Genomic DNA, 23,887 nt, shown 5'->3' with positions numbered 1-23,887 from the left:
AGCCTTTAATACCATCCACAAAGGCTCAGAAGACTCTCCATCATCAATAAGGAAGTCAGGCCCTCAATATAGTTTAGTTTAGTTAAGAAATAGAGAATGGAAACAGGCCCTTCGGCCCACTGAGTCCATGCTAACATCAATCACCCCTTCACCCTGGTCACCCTCATCTCCCCTCTCCCATGGGGCAAAAGGTATAGAAGCAGGAAAAAGCACACCTCCAGATTCAGGGGTTGTTTCTTACCAGCTGTTATCAGGCAACTGAACCGTCCTACTAACAACTAAAGTGCAGTCCTGAACTACTATCTACCTCATTGGAGACCCTCGGACTATCTTTGATCAGACTTTATTGGCTTTATCGTGCACTAAATGTTATTCACATTATTCCCTTTATCATGTTTGAGGAAAGACGTTCTTGCCTTAGAGGGAGTACAGAGAAGGTTCACCAGATTGATCCCTGGGATGGCGGGACTTTCATATGAAGAAAGACTGGATAGACTAGGCTTATACTCGCTGGAATTTAGAAGACTGAAGGGGGATCTTATAGAAACATATAAAATTCTTAAGGGGTTGGAGAGGCTAGATGCAGGAAGATTGTTCCCGATGTTGGGGGAGTCCAGAACCAGGGGTCACAGCTTAAGGATAAGGGGAAAGTCTTTTAGGACCGAGATGAGAAAACATTTCTTCACACAGAGTGGTGAGTCTGTGGAATTCTCTGCCACAGAAGGTAGTTGAGGCCAGTTCATTGGCTATATTTAAGAGGGAGTTAGATGTGGCTCTTGTGGCTAAAGGGATCAGGGGGTATGGAGAGAAGGCAGGTAACAGGTTACTGAGCTGGATGATCAGCCATGATCATATTGAATGGCGGTGCAGGCTCGAAGGGCCGAATGGCCTACTCCTGCACCTATTTTCTATGTTTCTATGTATCTGTACACTGTGGATGGCACGATTGTTATCATGTATTGTCTTTCCACTAACTGGTTAGCACGCAACAAAAGCTTTTCACTGTACCTTGGCAATAACTTAAACTAAACTAAACACTAGTTCTATGTTATCCCATATTCTCATCCACTCCCTACATACCAGGGGGAAATTTACAGAGGCCAATTAGCGCACAAACACGCATGTCTTTGGAATGTGGAAGGAAACCAGAGCTGCTGGAGGAAACCCACGTGGTCACAGGGAGAATGTGGCACAGTGGTAGAGCTGATGTCTCAGCGCCAGAGATACGTGTTCCTATGCTGTACGGTTCTATGTTCTATGTGCAAGTTGCCAGGTGGAAAAATTGAACTGTTAGCTACTTGACCCTCAAGCCAATCTGGGCCATGTGCAAAATACAATGTCTTCTAACACCATCAAATCAAGTGGCACGATGCAATTTTACCATTGCAACATTTAAAAGACATTTAGATAGGTACATGGATAGGATAGGTTTGGAGGGATATGGGCCAAACACAGGCAGGTGGGCCTAGTGTACATCGGATATGTTGGTCGATGTGGGCAAGTTGAGCTGAAGGGCCTGTTTCCATATCGAACGAGTCTATGACTGTGCCTTTGTGCCTGACCGGCATTCGTTCCCATTCGTAGGGTAACAGGGAGGGCATGCAGACACCGTACAGACAGCCCCCGAGGTCAGGTTCAAACCCCGTTCTCTAGCGCTGTAGGCCGTAGAAGCTGTTCCTGAGTCTGGTGGTGCAGGCTTTCAAGCTTCTGCATCTTCTGCCTCGCAGGAGTGGGGAGAAGTCAAGTCAAGTCAAGTCAATTTTATTTGTATAGCACATTTAAAAACAACCCACGTTGACCAAAGTGCTGTACATCCGATTAGGTACTAAGGAAAAAAAAAGAAACATACAGTAGCACGCAAACAGTTCACAGCGCCTCCTCAATGAGCCTCAAACGCTAGGGAGTAGAAATAGGTTTTGAGCCTGGACTTAAAGGAGTCGATGGAGGGGGCAGTTCTGATGGGGAGAGGGATGCTGTTCCACAGTCTAGGAGCTGCAACCGAAGGAGGAATGACTGGTGAATCGGTGGAATTCATGATTAGTACGGGTGTCAGGGGTTATGGGGCGAATGCAGGAGAATGGGGTTGAGAGTGAAAGATAGATCAGCCATGATTGAATGGCAGAGTAGGCTGGATGTGCTGAATGGCCTAATTCTGCTCCTATAACTTATGAACATATTTCCTCTAACAGTGATTTACATGGCATTTCCAGCCGTTTCATAAATTCCCATCTCACCACTCGTTGATCTTTATGTTTTACAATCTGTTTCACTGGTGATGCCGTTGACAGTCAGAGCAGTCAGAAGATCTGGCACAACTTTGGGAGTTCCATTTTCCTCGCCTGCGTTGATAGGATGGGAGGATGATTTAGCCCTTCGAGCCTGTTCTTGGCTGATCTGTGACCTACTTCCTGCCTTTTACCCCAAGTCCCTTGCTAACTGCAATCTATCAATTACAAGTTTAAAATTAACAATCGACCTACATTAACTGCTTTTTGCATTAGAGAATTTCAAGCTCGCACCTCCGCGCTCTGCACAGAAATATTAACACCACTCCCGTAAAGCCTGGTTTGCAATCTTTAAACTAGTCCTAGACTTACCAACGAGTAAAAATACCTGTTTCTTTATTTCTGTACCAACAGCCTTTCTTAATATATTGGGGAAAAAATGCTCAATCATCCATTAACTTTCTGGATAACAAATTCTTAAAATTGTCTTTATTTATTTGGGGTAATTGAAACATTTATAGGGAGCTCTGGGAGATGATAAATCTATCTGGTTCCAATGATGGACAATGAACTTGAAAAAACAAACCTCCAGACTCAGGAATAGCTTTGTCCCCTCTGTTATCAGGCTTCTGAACAGTCCTTTCATAACCTCGGGTACTGTCCGATTCGTCTCTACCCCATTGCGGACATTGGACTTTGTCTGTAGAACTGGTGCACAATAACATGTAGGAAGGAACTGCAGATGCTGGTTTATACTGAAGATAAACACAAAGTGCTGGAGTAACTCAGCGGGTCAGGCTGTATCTCCAGAAGAAAGGATTAGGTGATGTTTCAGGTTGGAACCCTTCTTCAGAAGGTCTGGAGAAGGGTGCTGACCCGAAACGTCACTTGTTCCTTTTCTCCAGGGATGCTGCCTGACCCGCTGAATTTCGGGTCTTCTGTGATCTTCAGTGCACTACAATGCTGAGAACTATATTCTGCATTCTGTACCTTTCCCTTTCCTCTAAGATTATTAAGGGGTTGGACACGTTAGAGGCAGGAAACATGTTCCCAATGTTGGGGGAGTCCAGAACAAGGGGCCACAGTTTAAGAATAAGGGGTAGGCCATTTAGAACTGAGATGAGGAAAAACCTTTTCAGTCAGAGAGTTGTGAATCTGTGGAATTCTCTGCCTCAGAAGGCAGTGGAGGCCAATTCTCTGAATGCATTCAAGAGAGAGCTAGATAGAGCTCTTAAGGATAGCGGAGTCAGGGGGTATGGGGAGAAGGCAGGAACGGGATACTGATTGAGAATGATCAACCATGATCACATTGAATGGCAGTGCTGGCTCGAAGGGCCGAATGGCCTCCTCCTGCACCTATTGTCTATTGTCTATTGTACGTATCTGAAAGGACACAAAGTGCTGGAGTAACTCAGCGGGTCAGGCACCATCTTGGGGGAACGTGGGAAGGTAACGTTTCGCAATGGGACCCTTCTTCAGACTTGTACTTGTACTTGAGTTTGGCTTGATTGCATGTGTGTATAGTATCTGATTTGATTGGATAGGTTTCAGTTTAGATTTAGGTTTATTATTGTCACTTGTACTGATGTATAGTGAAAAGCTTTGTTTTGCATGCTATCCAAACAGATCAAGCATAACATATATAAATACAATCAAGTCAAACTCACCTACTATGTAGCAAAGGGGAGGATGCAGAATGCAGAATATAGTTCTCAGCATTGTAGCACACCAGTTCTGTAGACAAAGTCCAAAGTCCGCAATGGGATGGAGGTGAATTGGACAGTATCCTAGCTCATGGAAGGACCATTCAGAAGCCTGATAACAGAGGCTTTATATCCTCTGTATCCTCTGCATTCTACTTTGTAGCACCTCATAGCGCATCAGTTCTAGCGACAAAATCCAATGTCCTCAATGGGGTAGAGGTGTATGGAACAGTCCCCAAGCTTACGGAAGTACTGTTCAGAAGCCTGATAACACAGGGGAGGAAGCTGTTCCTGACTCTGGTGATGGTACGATTATCAAGCTTCTGTATCTACTGCTGGACGGGAGGGTGGAGACAGAGGAATGGTCAGCGTAGGACAAGTCTTTGATTATATTGGCAGTATGTAAACGAAAGCTTTTCACTGTACCTCAGTACACCTGACAATAATGAGCTTAAATCTAAACCTAAACCTGAGTTCTGTTGCAGAGTTGAGATGCCACTTGAGTTTAGTTTAAACACAGTGAGGAAACAGGCCCTTCGGCCCACCGAGTCCGCACCGACCAGCGATCCCCGCCCTGCACACACTAGGGACAATTTGTATTTATACCAAGCCAATTAACGTACAAACTTCTACGTCTTTGGAGTGTGGGAGGAGACCGAACAACTCAGAGAAAATCCACGCGGTCACGGGGAGAACGTACAAACTCCGTACAGATAGCACCTGTAGTCAGGATCGAACCCGGGTCTCTGGCGTTGCAAGTGCTGTAAGGCAACAACTCTACCGCTGCGCCACCCCGCTGCCCGATTGTCGTGTTATTATGATTGTGGCCTCTCCATTTGTGCTTGTTACGAATCAAAGAGTAGGCTTGAGGGGATGTGTAGCCACTCATTGTGAGAGTCATGGAGTGCATCATGAAAACACGCCCTTCAGCCCACCCTGTCTGTGCTGCTGCTGCTGGGTGAGGTGTTAGCTGCAGGGAGAGGTTGCACAGACTTGCACTGTTTTCTCTGGAACACAGTCTGGAAGGTTCTCTGGAAGGTTGTAGGAAAACCTGATAGAAGTGCATAAAAGTATGGGAGGCATAGATAGGGTAGACAGTTTGAACCTTTTACCTGGGGGGGGGGGGGGGGAAGAATTAACTATTAGAGGGCATAGCTTTAAGGTGAGAGGGGAAAAGTTTAAAGGAGACGTGTGGAGCAACTTTTTTACACAGAGGTTGGTGAGTGCCTGAAAAGTCCTGCCAGGGTTGGTGGTGGAGGCAGATACAATAGTGGTATTTAAGAGTTATGTAAGAGAAATATGGATTATGCATAGGTAAATAAGAGATGGTCTTGCCATCATGCTTGGCATAGACATTGTGGACCGTTGTGTTCATTGTACCATTGTTGAAAGACTGGAGCGACTAGGCTTGTATACACTGGAATTTAGAAGGGTGAGAGGAGACCTTATCGAAACGTATAAGATTATTAAGGGGTTGGACACGTTAGAGGCAGGAAACATGTTCCCAATGTTGGGGGAGTCCAGAACAAGGGGCCACAGTTTAAGAATAAGGGGTAGGCCATTTAGAACTGAGACGAGGAAAAACTTTTTCAGTCAGAGAGTTGTGAATCTGTGGAATTGTCTGCCTCAGAAGGCAGTGGAGGCCAATTCTCTGAATGCATTCAAGAGAGAGCTAGATAGAGCTCTTAAGGATAGCGGAGTCAGGGGGTATGGGGAGAAGGCAGGAACGGGGTACTGATTGAGAATGATCAGCCATGATCACATTGAATGGCCTACTCCTGCACCTATTGTCTATTGTCTATTGTGTACATTGTGTTCAGGTGCTGTACCATCTGATTTTATATGATACTTTTTGTCCATCTCCATGAATCCTATTTAGATTAGGAATATATCCATCAATGCCTTGTCTATTTAAGTGTCTATCTGAATGCCTCTTAAACAGAATAATTATGCATCAGACTACCACCTTTATAGGAAAATGTAAAATACTTTTGGCTGGGCAGTGGATAGGAAAGGTTTAGAGGGATGTGGGCCAAATGAGGGCAGCTGGGCTGAACGCACCATGGGAACTACACTCGCCCCCCTGCAGGACCTATACATCAGGAGGTGCAGATCAAGAGCAAGCAAGATTATGGGGGACCCCTACCACCCCAGCAACGGACTGTTCCAGCTGCTATGGTCAGGCAAACGCCTCCGCTGTCACGCTGTGAAAACAGAGAGGATGAGACGGAGTTTCTTCCCACTGGCCATCAGGGCTGTTAACTATTATATCTCCAGGGACTACATTTTTTTCTGTATTAATTTTAATTTCTATGCGGTAATTGTAATTTTTTGCACAATCTGCAGGCATTGCCACTTTCATTTCACTGCACATCTTGTATGTGTATGTGACAAATAAACTTGATTTGACTTGATTGTGTAGATGGGGCATCTTGATCAGCATAGACAAGGATTAAGGGCGGCACAGTGGCTCAAAGGTAGAATTGCTGCTTTACAGCACCAGAGACACAGGTTCAATCCTGACTACAGGTGCTGTCTGTAAGGATTTTGTATTTTCTCTCTGTGACTGCATGGGATTTCACCGGGTGCTCCAGTTTTCTCCCACATTTCAAAGACCTGCAGGTTTGTAGGGTTAATCGGCTTTTAAAATTTTTCTTTAGTTGTGTACGATAGAACTAGTATACGGATGATCACTGGTCGACGTGTACTTGGTTGACCGAAGGGCATGTTTCCACGCTGTATCTCCAAACCAAACCAAACTAAACTAAACATTTAGTCTGAAGAAGGGTCTCGACCCGAACCCATTCCTTCTCTCCAGGGATGCTGCCTGTCCCGCTGAGTTACTCCATCATTTTGTGTCTATCTTCGATTTAAACCAGCATCTGCACTTCTTTCCTACACTAAACATTTAAAAGACAGATACATGGAAAGGAAAGGTTTTGAGGGATATGGGCCAAATGCAGGCAGGTGTGACTAGCGTAGATGAAGCACCTTGGTTAGCAATGGCCGAAGGTCCTGTTTCCATGCTGTGTGACTCTGTGACCTCCTTTGGCAGTGCATTCCATACCTCCATGTAGCTATTGTATCAGCGATGACTGCAAAATAAAACAATGACAAAACAGTCTCCAAAACAGAGTCACGGGGATCATTTTCATCCACTTGAAAGAGCACAGCAGACATTGTTTTAAGGTCACGTCCAAAGAAACAGTGAGACAGGCAGTGCCACACTGAGAGCAACAGGCTGGATTTTTTTCTGCGCTCACGAGTCTGCAGTGGGATTTGAACCCACAAACTTCCGCCTCGATAGAGGCGTGTGTTCTGCCCGCTGAGACATGGCAAGCTCATGTGGACAGTGAGTTCTCCGCAACAGAGTGGGCCAATTCTCCCGGTGGCAATTGGCCAGCAAATGAACGTGGTGCGTGCGTCTTTTTACCGCGGGTGGTACCCTACACCAGAGGCAACCAGGAGAGGGTTGTGCATTTGCTTAGTTTAGTTTAGTTTCGAGATACAGCGTGGAAACAGGCCCTTCGGCCCACCGAGTCCACACCGACCAGTACACTACACTATTACTTAAGTGTGGAAGGAAATCGGAGCAACAGGAGAAAACCCGCGCAGGTCACGGGGAGAATGTGCAAACTCCGTACAGACAGTACCCTTAGTCAGGATCAAACCCGGATCTCTGGTGCTGTTAGGCAGCAACTCTACCGCTGCGCCACCGTGCCACCCTTGTTTTGGCCCTGATGGAACCAAACATGAAAATAACTGCAAAACATGGGTTTGGGCAGCGCTGTGGCACAGCAAGAGAGTTGCTACCTTCCAGCACCAGACACCCAGGTTCGATCCTGACTACTGGTGCCGTCTGTACAGAGTTTGTACGTTCTCCCTTCGACTGCGTGGGTTTCTCTACAAGTCACTCCAAAGATTTAGAGTTTTGTAGGTTAATTGGCTTCGGTAAGAATTGTAAATTGTCCCTAGTGTGTAGGATAGTGTTAGTGTACGGGGTGATCGCTGGTCAGGGAGGACACAGTGGGTCGAAGGGCCAGTTTCTGCACTGTATCTCTAAACTAAACTAAACTAAACCTCACATGCTGAAGGATGGAAACAAGACTTCAGTGAGTTAACATTTTATCTTTCTGATTGCTAATTTCACGGGTCAGGAGCTGTTGTGTGCCATTAATGTAATTAAAGATAGGTTTTTGATCTGTGACTTTAGACTTTAGACACACAGCATAGAAACAGCCCATTCGACCCACCGAGTCCATACTGGCCAGCATCACCCCATATGCTAGCGGTGCCCAACAAGCCAGGGACATTTTACAATTTGTACAGAAGCCAATTATCCCACAAACCCGCAGAGACCGTTCATCACATGCCAGGTTGTGCAAACCTATTGACGTGTTAATGAACTTAGTATAGCTTAGTTTAGTTTAGTTTAGTGATACAGCATGAAAATAGGACGTTCAGTCCACCGAGTCCACACCGATCAGTGATCACACTAGTTCTATTCCACATACTAATCAGAAGCCAATTAACCCTACAAACTTGTAGGTCTTTGGAATGTAGAAGGAAACTGGAGTATCTAGAGGAATCCCATGTGGTTACAGGGAGAGCTTACAAACTTCAAACAGCCAACACCCGTAGACAGGATTGAACCCAGGTCTTTGGCGCTGTGAGGCAACAACTCTACTTCTGCGGCAATGTGCCGCCCAAAGCTTCAAAGATTGTCAATGAGTTAACATTTGATCTCTCCGATTGCCAGCGTCACGGTCTTGGAGCTGTGGTGTGCCATTAATGTAATTAAAGATGTGTTCTTGATGTGTGACCTCGGATGTGAACTTGTCCAACGAACCGTGGAAAGAGGATTAGGTGAAAGAGTTTCAGAGTGAGCTGTCATTGAGCGGTGGAGTGCTGAACCACGAGCTCGACAAACTGCCATGCCCCATGTCATCTCACAAGCGCGTTATTGTGATTAGGGCACAACATGTCCACAGTTGACAAAACCTGGATCAAGGCGAGCTCTCTCGACTGAAGTTATCTGCCTCCAGCCTTACAGACAAGAACGGCCAACTGCTTTCAACCCAGGAGGCGCAGCTCGACAGATGGGTAGAGCATTTCGAAAAAGTCCTAAACAGGCCACCACCGGCAGTGCAGCCACATATTCCCAAAACCAGGATACCACTACATATTAAGTGTGATAGACCAACAAAATCAGAACTAAAGGCTGCAATCAAGCAACTGAAAACTGGCAAGGCTGCTGGCCCTGACAATATTTCACCTGAAGCCCTTAAAGTAGACAAAGACTCATCAACAGACATGCTCTACGGCTTCTTTGGGAGAATTTGGGAGGAGGAAAAGACACCCACAGAATGGGCAGAGGGATACATTGTGAAACTGCCAAAAAAAGGTGACCTAACAAAATGTGGCAACTGTTGTGATATTGCAGGGACTACTTTGTTGTATCACAAGGACCTGTGTTTGCCTGTGTAGTAACGTCTATATAAGAGAATGAGGTGATTAGGTGGCCACTCTGGTTCCAGGTGGCCACGGAATAAACAGCCTGGATTTAAGCTCCAGCATTATAACCTTTTAAACTCGTGTACTTGTGGTCCGTCCAGGGTCATAACAAAGGTACAACAGATACCGGACCACGAAGTACAACAACAACTACCCAGGGATCACCCTACTTTCTGCACCCAGTAAAATTCTCAACCGGGTCATCCTCAACCATCTTCAGGAAGCTGTAGATGAGAGTCTACGGGACCAGCAAGCAGGATTCAGGAAGGATCGCTCATGCACAGACCACATAGCACACTATGCATCATCATTGAACAGTCTATTGAATGGAACACGTCCCTGTATATCAACATCATCGACTTTGAGAAAGCGTTTGATAGCTTAGACAGGACAACACTATGGTGCCTCATGGACCACTATGGAATTCCCACCAAGATCATAAATTTAATCAAGAACTCGTATGATGGAACCTCATGCAAAGTTATGCATGCAGGCCAGCTCTCTCAAGACGGGCGTCAAGCAGGGATGTCTACTGTCACCATTCCTGTTCCTCCTGGCAATTGACTGGATCATGATGGAAACAACTGAAGGGAAAAGAAATGGAATTCAGTGGACAATGTGGGAACAGCTAGATGACCTTGACTTTGCAGACGGCATAGCTCTCCTTTCACACACACAGATACAAATGCAGGAGAAGACGGACAGACTCTTACAAGCTGCAACAAAACTTGGTCTTACACCCAATACAGCAAAGACACAGGTGATGAAGATCCACTCCAAAACCAGCAACCCTCTCCTCATGCACAGCACTGCCCCAGAGGAGATAGAAGCATTCACATACCTAGGCAGTGTTGTAGACACCACCGGAGGGGCAGGTGCAGACATAAAAAGCAGAATCAGTAAGTCTAGGGTGGTGTTTCACATGCTCAGGAGGATCTGGAGCTCAAAATACATCTCAATCAACACCAAAATACGCATCTTTAACTCAAATGCGAAGCAGGTAATGCTGTATGGATCAGAGACATGGAAAACAACAAAACACACAACAAACAGGCTGCAAACATTCATTAACACCTGCCTCAGGAGAATACTAAACATCTGGAGGAGAGACAAAGTAAGCAATGCGGACCTGTGGAAAAGAACAAGCCAGGATCCCATTGACTTACAAATTCGAAGGAGAAAATGGAGTTGGATTGGACACGCCCTCAGAAAACCTGCCACAAACATCATCCGACAAGCCCTGAAATGGAACCCCCAAGAAAAAAGGAAAAGAGGTCGCCCGAGGAACAGCTGGAGAAGAGGTGTCCAGGCAGAAATGTCTGGGAGTGGGCTCACCTGGGGAGATCTTGAAAGAACTGCCAACAACCGAGTGAGGTGGAGGACATTTGTCAATGGCCTATGCTCCCTTGAGGAGCAAAGGGCTTAAGAAGAAAGAAGATCTGCCTCCAGCATCACCGGAGAACAGGGATAGGTGACGTTTTGGGTCGAGACCCTTCTTCAAACCAGTACTACATGGTTACTCCACATAACGCAGCGACATCACCAAGTCTTTATACTTTAGAGATACAGCACGGAAACAGGCCCATTGGCCCACCAAGTCCACGCCGACCAGCGATCACCCTTTACATTAACCTACACAGAAGAGGGACAATTTTTACAACTTACCAAAGCCAATTAACCTACAAACCTGTACGTCTTTGGAGTGTGGGAGGAAACCGTAGCACCCAGAGAAAACCTACGTGGTTACAGGGAGAACGTACAAACTCCGTACAGACAGCACCCACAGTCAGGATCGAACCTGGGACTGCCACTGTAAGGCAGCAACTATACCGCAACGCCACTGTGCAGCCCCTTATCTTTGAGGAGAAGGCAGATAAGTTAAAGATGAAGGGAAGAGGGAGGGAAGAAGAAAGCCTGCTGTGAGGGATAAACACCAAGAATGGTTTGAACAAATGCTGTGCTCTGGTACTGAGAGTCTATAAAATGTAATGTAATCCAATTTTGACATTGTGTGATCTTTCAGTATTATTTCTTGTACTCTTCGCACAAAGTCAACAGCATGTTGATTTGTTTACCGAAACATCTATAGCGATGGGAATGCTGCGCAGTGGGAAAACATGTAAAGGATGTTGATATACATGTATCGTTACAATGACCCTTTATAAATGTATCTGAGCTTTATCTCACTAAAACAGAATTCATATATAATTTCCCCTGCCTCCCCATAAATGTATTGGCTGTATTAACTTCCCTGTGAAAGGATACACCTCCCTCTGCATAACAAATGTTTAGTTTAGTTTAGCTTAGAGATGCAGCGTGGAAACAGGCCCTTCAGCCCATCGGGTCCGCGCCGACCTGTGATCCACACAAACTAACACTATCCGACACACATGGGGGATTATTTACCAAGCCAATTAACCTACAAACCTGTACTTTTTTGGAGTGTGGGATGAAAACGGAGATCACAGTGAGAACGTACAAACTCTGGGCAGACAGCAACCGTAGTCAGAATCGAACCCGGGTGTCTGGCACTGTGAGGCAGCAACTCTACCACTGCGCCACCATGCCGCCCATAGATTTAAGGTGAGAGGGGCAAAATTTAAAGGGGTGTCTGGGGAAGTCTTTCACACAGAGAGTGGTGAGTGCCTGGAACACGCTGCCAGGGATGGTGGTGGACGCTGCTATGATGGTGGCATATACGAGGCTTCTAGATAGGCACCTGGGTCCACGGAGAATATTTTAGTTTAGTTTATTGTCACGTGCACCGAGGTACCGAGAAAATTTTTGTTGCGTGCGAACCAGTTAGTGGAAAGACTGTTCATGATTACAATCGAGCCGTCCACAGTGTACAGAATCAGGATAAAGGGAATAACTCTTAGTGCAAGATGAAGTCCATTAAAATCCGAAAGTAAAGTTCGAATAGAGGGGCTCGGTTTAGGCTCAGGCAGAGGAGATCATTTTATCATGGTATAAGAAAATAACTGCAGATGCTGGTACAAATCGATTTATTCACAAAATGCTGGAGTAACTCAGCAGGTCAGGCAGCATCTCGGGAGAGAAGGAATGGGTGACGTTTCGGGTCGAGACCCTTCTTCAGATTGATGTCGGGGGTGGGACAAAGGAAGGATATAGGTGGAGACAGGAAGATAGAGGGAGATCTGGGAAGGAGGAGGGGAAGGGAGGGACAGAGGAGCTATCTGAAGTTGGAGAAGTCGACGTTCATACCACCGGGCCGCAAACTGCCCAGGCGAAATATGAGGTGCTGCTCCTCCAATTTCCGGCGGGCCTCACTATGGCACTGGAGGAGGCCCATGACAGAGAGGTCAGACTGGGAATGGGAGGGGGAGTTAAAGTGCTGGGCCACCGGGAGATCAGTTGCGTTAATGCGGACCGAGCGCAGGTGTTCAGCGAAGCGATCGCCGAGCCTGCGCTTGGTTTCGCCGATATAGATAAGTTGACATCTAGAGCAGCGGATGCAATAGATGAGGTTGGAGGAGGTGCAGGTGAACCTCTGTCTCACCTGGAAAGAATGTTTGGGTCCTTTGATGGAGTTGAGGGGGGAGGTAAAGGGACAGGTGTTGCATCTCGTGCAGTTGCAAGGGAAAATGCCCGGGGTTAGGGTGGTTTGGGTAGGAAGGGACGAGTGGACCAGGGAGTTGCGGAGGGAACGGTCTCTGCGGAATGCAGAGAGGGGAGGGGATGGGAAGATATGGCCAGTGGTGGGGTCCTGTTGTAGGTGACGGAAATGTTGGTGGATGATATGTTGGATCCGCTGGCTGGTGGGGTGGAAGGTGAGAACGAGGGGGATCCTGTCCTTGTTGCGAGTGGGGGGATGGGGAGCAAGAGCGGAGCTGCGGGATGTAGAAGAGACCCTAGTGAGAGCCTCATCTATAATGGAGGAGGGGAAGCCCTGTTTTCTGAAAAACGAGGACATCTCGGAAGCCCTAGTCTGAAACACCTCATCCCGGGCGCAGATGCGGCGTAGACGGAGGAATTGGGAGTAGGGGATAGACTTTTTGCAGGGGACCGGGTGGGAAGAAGTGTAGTCCAGATAGCTGTGCGAGTCGGTGGGCTTGTAATAAATGTCCGTCACTAGTTTTTCTCCTGTGATGGAGATGGTGAGGTCCAGAAACGGGAGGGAGATGTCAGAGATAGTCCAGGTATATTTAAGGGCAGGATGGAAATTGGAGGTGAAGTGTATAAAGTCAGTGAGTTCTGCATGGGTGCAAGAGGTAGCACCAATGCAGTCGTCGATGTAGCGGAGGTAGAGTTCGGGGATGGGGCCAGTGTACGTCTGGAACAGGGATTGTTCGACGTACCCGACAAAGAGGCAGGCGGAGCTAGGGCCCATGCGAGTGCCCATAGCTACGCCTCTGGTTTGGAGGAAGTGGGAGGAGTCAAAGGAGAAGTTGTTGAGGTTAAGAACCAGCTCTGCTAGGCGGAGGAGAGTGTTGGTCGATGGGGATTGGCTGGTTCTACGGTCGAGGAAGAAACGGAGGGCTTCGAGACCATCCTTGTGGGGGATGGAAGTGTAGAGTGACTGGACATCCATGGTGAAAATGAGGGAGTGGGGGCCTGGGAACCGGAAGTTATCCAGGAGATGGAGAGCGTGTGAGGTGTCTTGGACGTAGGTGGGGGTATCATGGTATCATGTTCGGCACAGAGGTTGTGGGCAGAAGGGCCTGTTCCTGTGCTGTACTGTTCTCTGTTCCGTGATGGGGAAGGGTTCCTTGTTGATGGACAACGTGTGCAATGTGCTCATTGACATTGGCCAGGCTGGGTTTTCAGCTCTCGACCCCCATCCACAAAGTGATGCTTTAATCAGGATATCACAGAGGTTTGAGTAAGGACGAAACACCCTCAGAAGGCCTCTACTCTTTGGTGCCTGGAGTTATTGTCGATAATAATCAGAGGTCTCTGTCAGCTGAACTCCCTCGAAGTCACTATTGTCTCTTTTTGTGGAGTGAAGTAAATGGCAAATCAATAAGCAGTGATTATAGAGTCTTCATTGTTTCCCTGGTTACGGGACTGGTACATGTGGTTGTTAGACTTCCTTGTGTTTGCGATTTTTATCACAGGTTACACTCCTGTGGATGGAGGTGATTTGTATTTACTAGTTTCTGATCAGCAGTTGTCAAAGACGAGTCACATCCCTACATAACTTCATCTCTCTATCACAAATCTCCCTGATCATATTTTTGGCATTCACTCATGGAATATGAACATCGCAGGCAAGATTGGCGTTTATTCCACTTGATACACTCTTACTTGAAACTGAACTCCTTGAAAGTGGTAATGTAAGTGTAGTGGCTTTGTTTAGTTTAATATAATTTAGTTTAGTTCAGTTTAGCTTTGTTTCATTCAGTTTAGTTCAGTTCAGTTTAGCACAGTTTAATTTTATTTAGTTCAGTTTAGTTTTGTTGCGTTTAGTTAAGAGATACAACATTGAAACCGGCCCTTCAGCCCACTGAATCCACGGCAATCAGGGATCACCCGCACAGCAGTTCAATCCCACATACTGCGGACAATTTACAGAGGCCAATTAACTTACAAACCTGCACCTCTTCGGGAAACCAGAGCACCCAGAGAAAGCCCATGCGGTCACATGGAGAAAGTGCAAACTCCACACAGACAGCACCCATGGTCAGGATTGAACCTGGGTCCCTGACGCTGTAAAGCGGCAACTCTTCCGCTGCACCACTGTGCAGCCTGGCAGTGCCAGAGTGAAGAGTGGTATGCTTGCCGTCATTGGTCGGGGTATTGGCATAGGAGTCAGGAAGTCATGATGCAACTCTCTAGGACGTTGAAATATTGCATGCGGTTCGGCTTGCTCCATTGCAGGAAGGAAGTGAAGGCTTCGGAACCAGAGGTTTACCAGAATTACATCATAAAAAGGGAGCTGCAGATACTGATTTATAGCAAAGATAGACGCAAAACTGCTGGTGTAACCCAGCAGGTCAGGCAGCATCTCTGGAGTAAATGGAGAGGTGACATTTTGGGTCAGGACCTTTCTTCAAAATTCTCAAGAGAGTCCCGACCCAAATTGGCACCTATCCATTTTCTCCAGAGATTTTACCAAAATGATGCCTGGATTAGAGGGTATTAGCTGCAAGGAGATGCTGCACGGATCTGAATTGTTTTCATTCGAGAGCTGGAGGTGAAGGGGAGACCTGATAGAAGCATATAACATGATGGGAGGTACGGGACAGTCAGAAGCTTTTTCCCAGAGTGGAAATGTCAGCTAGTGGGCATAGTTTTAGAGTGAGAAGAGCAAAGTTTAAAGGAGATGTGCAGGTATAGCCAGTGACTTTTACACAGAGGGTGATGGGAGTCTGGAATGTGTTGTGATGAAGGCAGATACAATAGTGGCGATTAAAAGGCTTTTAGACATGCACTTGGATATGTAGGGAATGGAGTGAGGCGGGTCACATGCAGGCAGAGGAGATCAGTTTAGCTTAGCATCATGTTGAGCAGCCTGCGGGCCGAGCGGCCTGTTCCCGTGTTGGCCCATGTTTCATGATCCATGAAGGAATGCTCTCATGTAGCATAAACACCAGTAGAGCCTTACTTGTTCCAAATGGGCATTCCATGTGAGCCCATGCATTAAAAAAAAACAATCTACAAACAAATTTTGCATTCATTACCTGTTTTAATTCATAATTCATAGAAGCAGAATTAGGTCATTCTGCCCATTGCATCTACTCCGTCAACCAATCGTGGCTGATCTATCTCTCCCTCTCAACCCCATTCTCCTGCTTTCTCCCCGTAACCCTTGACACCCGTACTAATAAAAAAATCTGTCCATCTCTGGCTTAAAATGACTTGGCCTCCACAGCCATTTGTGGCAATAAATTCCACAGATTCACTAAAGAAATGCCTCCTCATCTCCTTCCTAAAGGTACGTCCTTTTAATCTGAGGCTGTGCCCTCTGGTCCTAGACTCTCCCACTAGTGGAAACATCTTGATACGTTTTATGATTACTTTCCTACTTTCCTTCATCACAACACGAAGTGGTTTTAAAAATGAAAAATGAGAAGACAGCATCCAGATTCTCTCCACCGTTGAATCAGTTCATGGCCAATTTGTACATCAAGTGATGATTATTAAATGATTTGCTATGAAGTCAGTCTTACATATAACCGATAACAAATTGCATTTAGATTAGAAAATCTATTTTGGGTTTGAAATTTAATTCAGCTGACAGTGATTGTTTTTGACTGAGGTCATATGCTGTTGGACATGCAGCAGGTCGGGCAGCATCCATGGAGAGAGAAGCAGAGATAGCTTTTCCTGTCAACAATTTCCTGTCAAAACCACTTTCTAAAGAAGGAGCATTGACCTGAAACACTGCCTCTCACTGTCTCCAGCTTCAGTACTTTATATGCCTTTGTCGACATCGCTCACAGACATAGGTCACTCCACAGTGATTAGAGTTTTGGTGGAATCACTGTTGTAACACAGGACAAAAACATCATTCACCTAACGCACTGTCAACTTTAGACTGCAGACTTTAGAATTTAGAGATACAGTGAGCAAAACATGCCCTTCAGCCCACCGAGTCCAGTGGGCCATCCATCGATCACCTGTTCAACTTGATTGGTAAGGGTGTCAAGGGTTATGGGGAGAAGGCAGGAGAAAGAGGTTGAGAAGGAGTGATAGATCAGCTAAGATTGAATGGCAGAGTAGACTCAGTCACAGAGAGAATATACAAACCCAGAGGTAGGATCAAACCCAGGTCTCTGTCGCTGTAAGGCAGCAATTCTACCACTGTGCCACTGTGCCACCCCTTTCAAATAATAATGTGTTTTGAATGAAGCTGATTCCTTTTTTTTAGCCTTTGCTTTTAATATAGATTTACAAGTTGATTTCCTGTCGATAAACTGGAAAGAGATAAATGAGGAATCAAGGGCCAATAGTTCGAGGCTGGACAGGCTAGGACTTTATTTAGATTTAGATTTATTTTATAGATTTAGAGATACAGCGCAGAAACAGGCCCTTCGGCCCACCGGGTCCGCGCCGCCCAGCGATCCCCGCACACTAACACTATCCTACACCCACTAGGGACAATTTTTACATTTGTACCCAGCCAATTAACCTACATACTTGTACGTCTTTGGAGAGTGGGAAGAAACCGAAGATCTCGGAGAAAACCCACGCAGGTCACGGGGAGAACGTACACACTCCGTACGGACGGCGCCCATAGTCAGGATCGAACCTGAGTCTCTGGCGCTGCATTCGCTGTAAGGCAGCAACTCTACCGCTGCGCCACCGTGCCGTCCAGTTCTTGGACTGCAAGAGCTTGAGCGGTGATCTTATAGAGGTGTATAAAATCATGAGGGGAATAGGGTGAATGCACAGTCCTTTAACCAGGGTAAGGGAATCTAGTACCAGGGGTCAAAGGTTTAGGATGAGTGGGGCAACCGCTCTCTAGCTGGTGAGAGGATGGTTCAGTTGCCTGATAACAGCTAGGAAGAAATTGTCTCTGAATCTGGAGGTGTGCGTTTTCACACTTCTGCACCTCTCCTGATGGGAGAGAGGAGAAGAGAGAGACCAGGGTGAGACTGCTCCTTCATTATGCTGGTGGCTTTGCCAAGGCAGCGTGAAGTGTAAATGGAGCCAGTGGAAGAGAAGTCGGTTTGCTTGATGGTCTGGGCTGCGCCCACATCTCTCTGCAATCACATCAATGGCCAAGAAAGCCACACCAATGCCTCTACTTCCTCAGAAGACTTAGGAAGTTTGGCATGCCCCCAACAACTCTCACCAACTTCTACAGATGCGCCGTAGAAAACATTTTATCAGGATGCGTCCCAGTATGGTTTGGGAACAGATCCATCCAAGACTGCAAGAAATTGCAGAGAATCGTGGACACAGCCCAGACCATCACACTAACCAACCTCCCTTCCATTGCCTCCATCTACACTTCACACTGCCATGGTAAGGCCACCAGCCTAATCAACCATCAGTCTCACCCTCTTCTCCCTTCTCCCATCAGGCTAGAGATATAGAAGTGAGAAAACACACACATCCAGATTAAGGGACAGTTTCTTCCCAGCTGTTGTCAGGAAACCTAACCATTCTACCGTCAACTAGACAGCAGTCCTGAACTACTATCTACCTCACTGGGGACCCTCGGACTATCTTTAACAGGAGCTCACTGGACTTTACCTTGCGCTATACATTATTCCCTTTATCCTCTATTTGTACATTGTGGATGCCTCGATTGTAATTATCTACACTCTTTCCACCGACTGGTTAGCACTCAGCAAAAGCTTTTCACTGTACCTCAGTACATTGACATTAAACTAAACTAAACTGAAGTAAAAGACTCTTGGTGTAGTTTCTCTCTTCCAGCATTAAGTGCCGAACCTTACACTCATTAATAATGGATGACTGAGCAGAGACCCAGTACGTGTCTGGCATGGATTTAGTTCTCTGTGACCATCAAGTCAATCTCGTTATGAAAGAACATTGCTGAGCACACCTTTTTTTTTTGAGTGCTGTGCTTTTTTATCACCATTTTGCATTGGTCTCTGGACAGGTTTTCTAGCAGACACATTGACAGATGACAGTCTGCAATTTGCTTGCCAAACTGAGGGAACATTCTTCTGAGAGTTGCAATGAGTAACTGATCTGGGCGCTTACGAAATACTTCCTTGGGACCTTGATATCAAAACTCATCGGCCAGTTTGGCATTTGGATGGGTTTACGTTTAGGTTTATTATTGTCACGTGTATTGAGGTACAGTGAAAAACTTTGTTTTGCATACCAAAATGGATGCAAACAGTGGAACTAGTAAGTTCATACATGCTGGGAGCAGAATTAGGCCATTCAGCCCATCAGGTCTATTTCACCATTCAATCATGGCTGATCTATCTTTTCCTCTCAACCCCATTCTCCTGCCTTCTTCCCATAACTCTTGACACCCTTATTAATCAAGAACAACCAGGGTGGAGGACTAGGGTAGGGTTATTCTACTGGTTCCAATGTTTGCATCCTAATATTTCTTTCATTAGCACATCTTCCCCAGCCAACAATGACCCATTATGGGCTCCAATGCCAAAGACTAGAGGGCACAGGTTTAGGGTGAAAAGGGGAAAGTTTAAAGGATATGTGATTTTTAGATGTTTTAGATTTAGAGATACAGCGCGGAAACAGGCCCTTCGGCCCACCAAGTCCGCGCTGCCCGGCGATCCCCGCACATTAACACTATCCTACACACACTAGGGACAATTTTTACATTTTGCCCAGCCAATTGACCTACATACCTGTACGTCTTTGGAGTGTGGGAGGATACCGAAGATCTCGGAGAAAACCCACGCAGGTCACGGGGAGAATGTACAAACTCCGTCCAGATGGCGCCCGTAGCCAGGATCGAACCTGAGTCTCCGGCGCTGCATTCGCTGTAAGGCAGCAACTCTACCGCTGCGCCACCGTGCAGGGCAAGTTTTTTACACCGAGGTTAGTGAGTGTCTGGATGTGCTACCAAGGAGTGGTGATGGAGACAGATACAATAGTGGTGTTTAAGAGGGTTTAAGATAGATACATGGATATGTAGAGAGTGGAGGGATATGGATCATATGTGGGCAGAGGAGATTAGAACATAGAACTTACAACAGTGCAGAACAGGAACAGGTCATTTGCCCACAGTATCTGTGCTGAACATGATGCCAAGATAAACTAGTCTTATCTGCCTGCACACAACCCATATCCCACCATTCCCTGCATATCCACCTGTCCATAGTTTGGACACAAAATGCTGAAGTAACTCTGCTGGTCAGACAGCATCCCTGGAAAACATGGATGAGAGACCTTTCGGGTCGCGACCCTTTTTCAGACATACAAACGGTCTGATGAAGGATCCCGAAAATATCAAAACATCACCTATTTATGTTCTTCATGGATGCTGCCTGACACGCAGAGTTACTCCAGCATTTTGCATCTTAATAAACCGGTATCTGCAGTTAGATTGAGACAAAATGCTGGAGTAGCTCGGCGGGACAGGCAGCTTCTCTGGAGAGAAGGAATGGGTGACGTTTCAGGTAGAGACTGAGGAAGGGTCTGGACACGAATGTCCCGCTGAGTTATTCCAGCATTTTGTGCTTATCTTCATTGTAAAGCAGCATCCGCAGTTCCTTCCTAAACAGTATCTGCAGTTCCATGTTTCTGCCTACCTTGGCATCATGTTTCTGGGGTGATCTTACGAAGGTGTACAATATCACGAGAGGAATAGATCGGGTAGACACGCAGTGCCTCGTTTGTGTCTTTCCTCGATTAACCAGCATCGGGAGTTCCTTGTTTCTGCCTATCTAGTTTATCTTGGCAATATGTTTGGCATGGATATTATGGGCTGGATGACCTATTCCTGTGCTGTGCTGTTCTATAGATAGACATGAAAGACTGGAACAACTCAACGGGTCAGAGAACATCAATGGAGAAAATTGATTGGAGATGTTTCGGGTGGGGATCTGAAAAAATCTGATAAAGTCCCAACTCAAAACATCACTTATCTATTTTCCCTAAAGATGCTGCCTGACCCGCTGAGTTACTCCAGCATTTTGCGTCTTTCCTTGGTAAATCAGCATCTGCAGTTCCTTGTTCCTGCCTATCTACTTTCTCTTGGCATCATGTTCAATACTGATATTATGCGCTGTGGGTCCTGTTCCTGTGTTGTGAAGCTTGCCTGACCCGCTGAGTTTCTCCAGCATTTTGGGTCCGTCTTTGGAATAAAGCAGCATCTGCGTTTTCTTCCTACTCCCGAAACGTCACCTATTCCTTTTTTTCCAAAGATGTTGCCTGACCCGCTGAGTTACTCCAGCATTTCGTGTCTAACTTCGGTATAAAGCAGCATCTGCAGTTCCTGCCTACACACTGTACAGTCGTACGCCTATGTTGTATACTGGATGGCCCTGTGTCCCACAGGTGTAAAATGATGTTTTCTTTCTCTTTATATATGCCGATATAGATCTTCGACCACTGCCCGACGTGGCGATGACCGGGAACTGCACGAGGGAATGCACGGAGTTTGGCCATTCAGATAGCTGTTGGATGCCAGGCCAACTGTCCCCCGACCGGAAGCCGATAAACGTTCCCAAACTGTCCACCTTTGTGCCTTACGAAGACCACGGGAGCCAGGACCGCCTGACCAACGGGAACCCCAGGCTCTCAGAGGACCATGGTACCAAGATGGCCAACATCCGCTTCATACCAACGCACAGTGCCTTCCCCAGTTCAAACCACGATCCCAGCAAGGATTCAGCTCTGGAGGAAATCCCACTCACCCAACCCCCTGACTACCAACAGCCCCCCGGCCCCGCCCCCCAGAGTTCCAAGCGGGAGATCTATCTCTAGGGAAGTGGTGTCACCTGCTCTGTGCCTGGTCTTGAAGCTATTTAGACTATTTGGAAATGCGGTTGAGCGGGAAGGAGAGGGAGAGGAGGAGAACGATACGGAGAAAGCCAAGAACGATACGGAGAACGATACGGAGAAAGCCAAGAAGCAAACAAAGGCTTTATTGTCCGCGCAACAATTCAAAGGCAGACTTGACTTTCTAAGAAATGGACGGGATTGAAATGGTGTGTTTTCCAGGGATTTCCTTAACATTGGCATAGCCTAGACCCCCCTCCCCCTCCCCTACCCCTCCCCTCATCCAGTGCCAACTGCAGAGGAAAGAGGGGCAGAAACAACAGTCAAACTCAAACATGGTGCTCTTTACACCCCAATCATTTCCAACGCTGACAAGCCTCCTAGCTGCATGCAGTCGATTCATGTCTTGGGTTGGTTTTAGATGTGTGTATGCGTGTGCGCTTGTCTGTATAAATGTGTGTGTGTGCATATGTGTCTGTGTATGTGTGCACGATTGTGTGCTTGTCCGTGTAAATGTGCGTGTGATTGTGTGTCTGCGTGACAGTGTGCAAGTGTTTGTGCATGCGTGCCTGCATGTATTGGTGTGTCTGCGCGTGTGTGAGTGCGTGTATACTTGCCTACGCATGTGAGATTGGGTGTATGTGTGTGTCTGTGTGTGTGTGTGTGTGTGTGGGTGTGTGTGTGTGCGTGTATACTTGCCTACGCATGTGAGATTGGGTGTATGTGTGTATGTGCATGTGTGTCTGTGTGTGTGTGTATGTATATGTGTGTGTGTGTGTGTGTGTGCGTGTGTGTGTGTGTGTGTGTGTGTGTGTGTGGGTGGGAGGGCGGGGAGGGTGCAAAAGACAAAAACCAGTTGATACCCATGGATACTCCTGAAATTTTACATGTGTCATCTCAGTGCTGAAAGCTCTTGGATTGAACGCTTGCTGACACACTTTCAGCCTAGCCGCAGAGAGCAAGGACAGAGGAGGGCCAATGTACGTTTGTATAAACATTGTCTTTCAGATGACTTGGGAAAATGTACCTCCAACGATTCTGAGTGTGAGAGATGAACTCATTTTTTCATGTTTCTCAGCTTCAATTTAGTTTAGATACAGCGCAGAAACAGGCCCTTCGGCCTGAATCCATGCCGACTAGCGATCACACCGGACACGAGCACTATCCTGCACACGAGGGACAATTTGAACATTTTTACCGAACTCAATTAACCTACAAACCTGTACGTCTTTCGAGTGTGGGAAGAAACCGGATCACCCGGAGAAAACCCACGTGGTCACAGGGAGAACATACAAACTCCGTTCAGACAGTATCCAGGATCGAACCTGGGTCTCTGGCACTGGAAGGCAGCAACTCTACCACTGGGCCACTGTGCCGCTCCATTCAACAAAGTTTGAACGGATTATTTTCCTCATGTAAATAATTTCAAAACCACCAATGGAAAAGGCATTTTGTAAATGTGACAACTGTAAGAAACTTTTCGTGACCCGCACTGGTGGATTGTTATTGTAAATGGCGCTGGTGAATCACAATCTTTATTCATTTAGCTCTTTGCAGTTTGCTCGTGTGTTTTCGTTTTAATTTGAGAAGTGATACTCCCTCTTGCCATTTGCACAGAGGTTGTGGCCTCCATCGCCTCTCTACATGGGATGGTACTTTTGAAAGGTGGATGTGTGCATCAGATCCAGCTAATGGCCATGGATGGAGGGGACATTTGCTGCTGTGGGAATGTGCCTGCCATGACAATGGAGACTCGTCACCTTTCTTTCAGCTCCAAGCACAGGATCTGATGCCAGGACCGCAAAAGGAGGACTCTGACTTCATTGTTGGCATTATAGCTGCCTCGGGCACTGGGCTCTGTAATCGTACCAGCCCCAGTGAGATGTCATATTTGAAGGTTGTGGGACTGTGTGTGTGTGTGTGCGTGTGTGTGCACGCGTGTGTGTGTGTGTGTGTGTGTGTGTGTGTGCGCGTGCATGTGTGTGCGTGTGTTTGTATGTGTGCATGCGTGTGTATGCGTGTATGTCCATGCTTAGATGTGGTTGTGTGTTTATAGATGCTGGTTTACACAAAAGAACAGAA

At 46.6% G+C, this 23,887-nt stretch overlaps 1 protein-coding gene across 8 annotated transcripts in view; it reads left to right on the top strand.

Moving 5' to 3' along the window:
• LOC144600209 (protocadherin-1-like) overlaps positions 1–23,887 on the top strand; it is a 520,454-nt gene that overhangs the window by 334,927 nt on the left and 161,640 nt on the right. For 4 of the 8 annotated variants that reach the window (XM_078411728.1, XM_078411727.1, XM_078411726.1 and 1 more), the window contains one exon: positions 21,393–22,600. The exons of 1 other annotated variant lie outside the window; for it this stretch is intronic. In XM_078411728.1, the coding sequence (XP_078267854.1) occupies positions 21,393–21,790 (398 nt within the window). In that variant the 3' untranslated portion in view covers positions 21,791–22,600. Of the gene's footprint in view, positions 1–21,392; positions 22,601–23,887 lie in introns of those variants that run through there. 3 more of the 8 variants (XM_078411730.1, XM_078411725.1, XR_013548099.1) reach the window with 2 other exon arrangements.

The sequence above is a fragment of the Rhinoraja longicauda genome, chromosome 14 (assembly GCF_053455715.1).
Source record: "Rhinoraja longicauda isolate Sanriku21f chromosome 14, sRhiLon1.1, whole genome shotgun sequence".
NCBI classification, from domain to species: Eukaryota; Metazoa; Chordata; class Chondrichthyes; order Rajiformes; family Arhynchobatidae; genus Rhinoraja; species Rhinoraja longicauda.
This window is presented reverse-complemented; position numbering and strand designations above follow the sequence as displayed.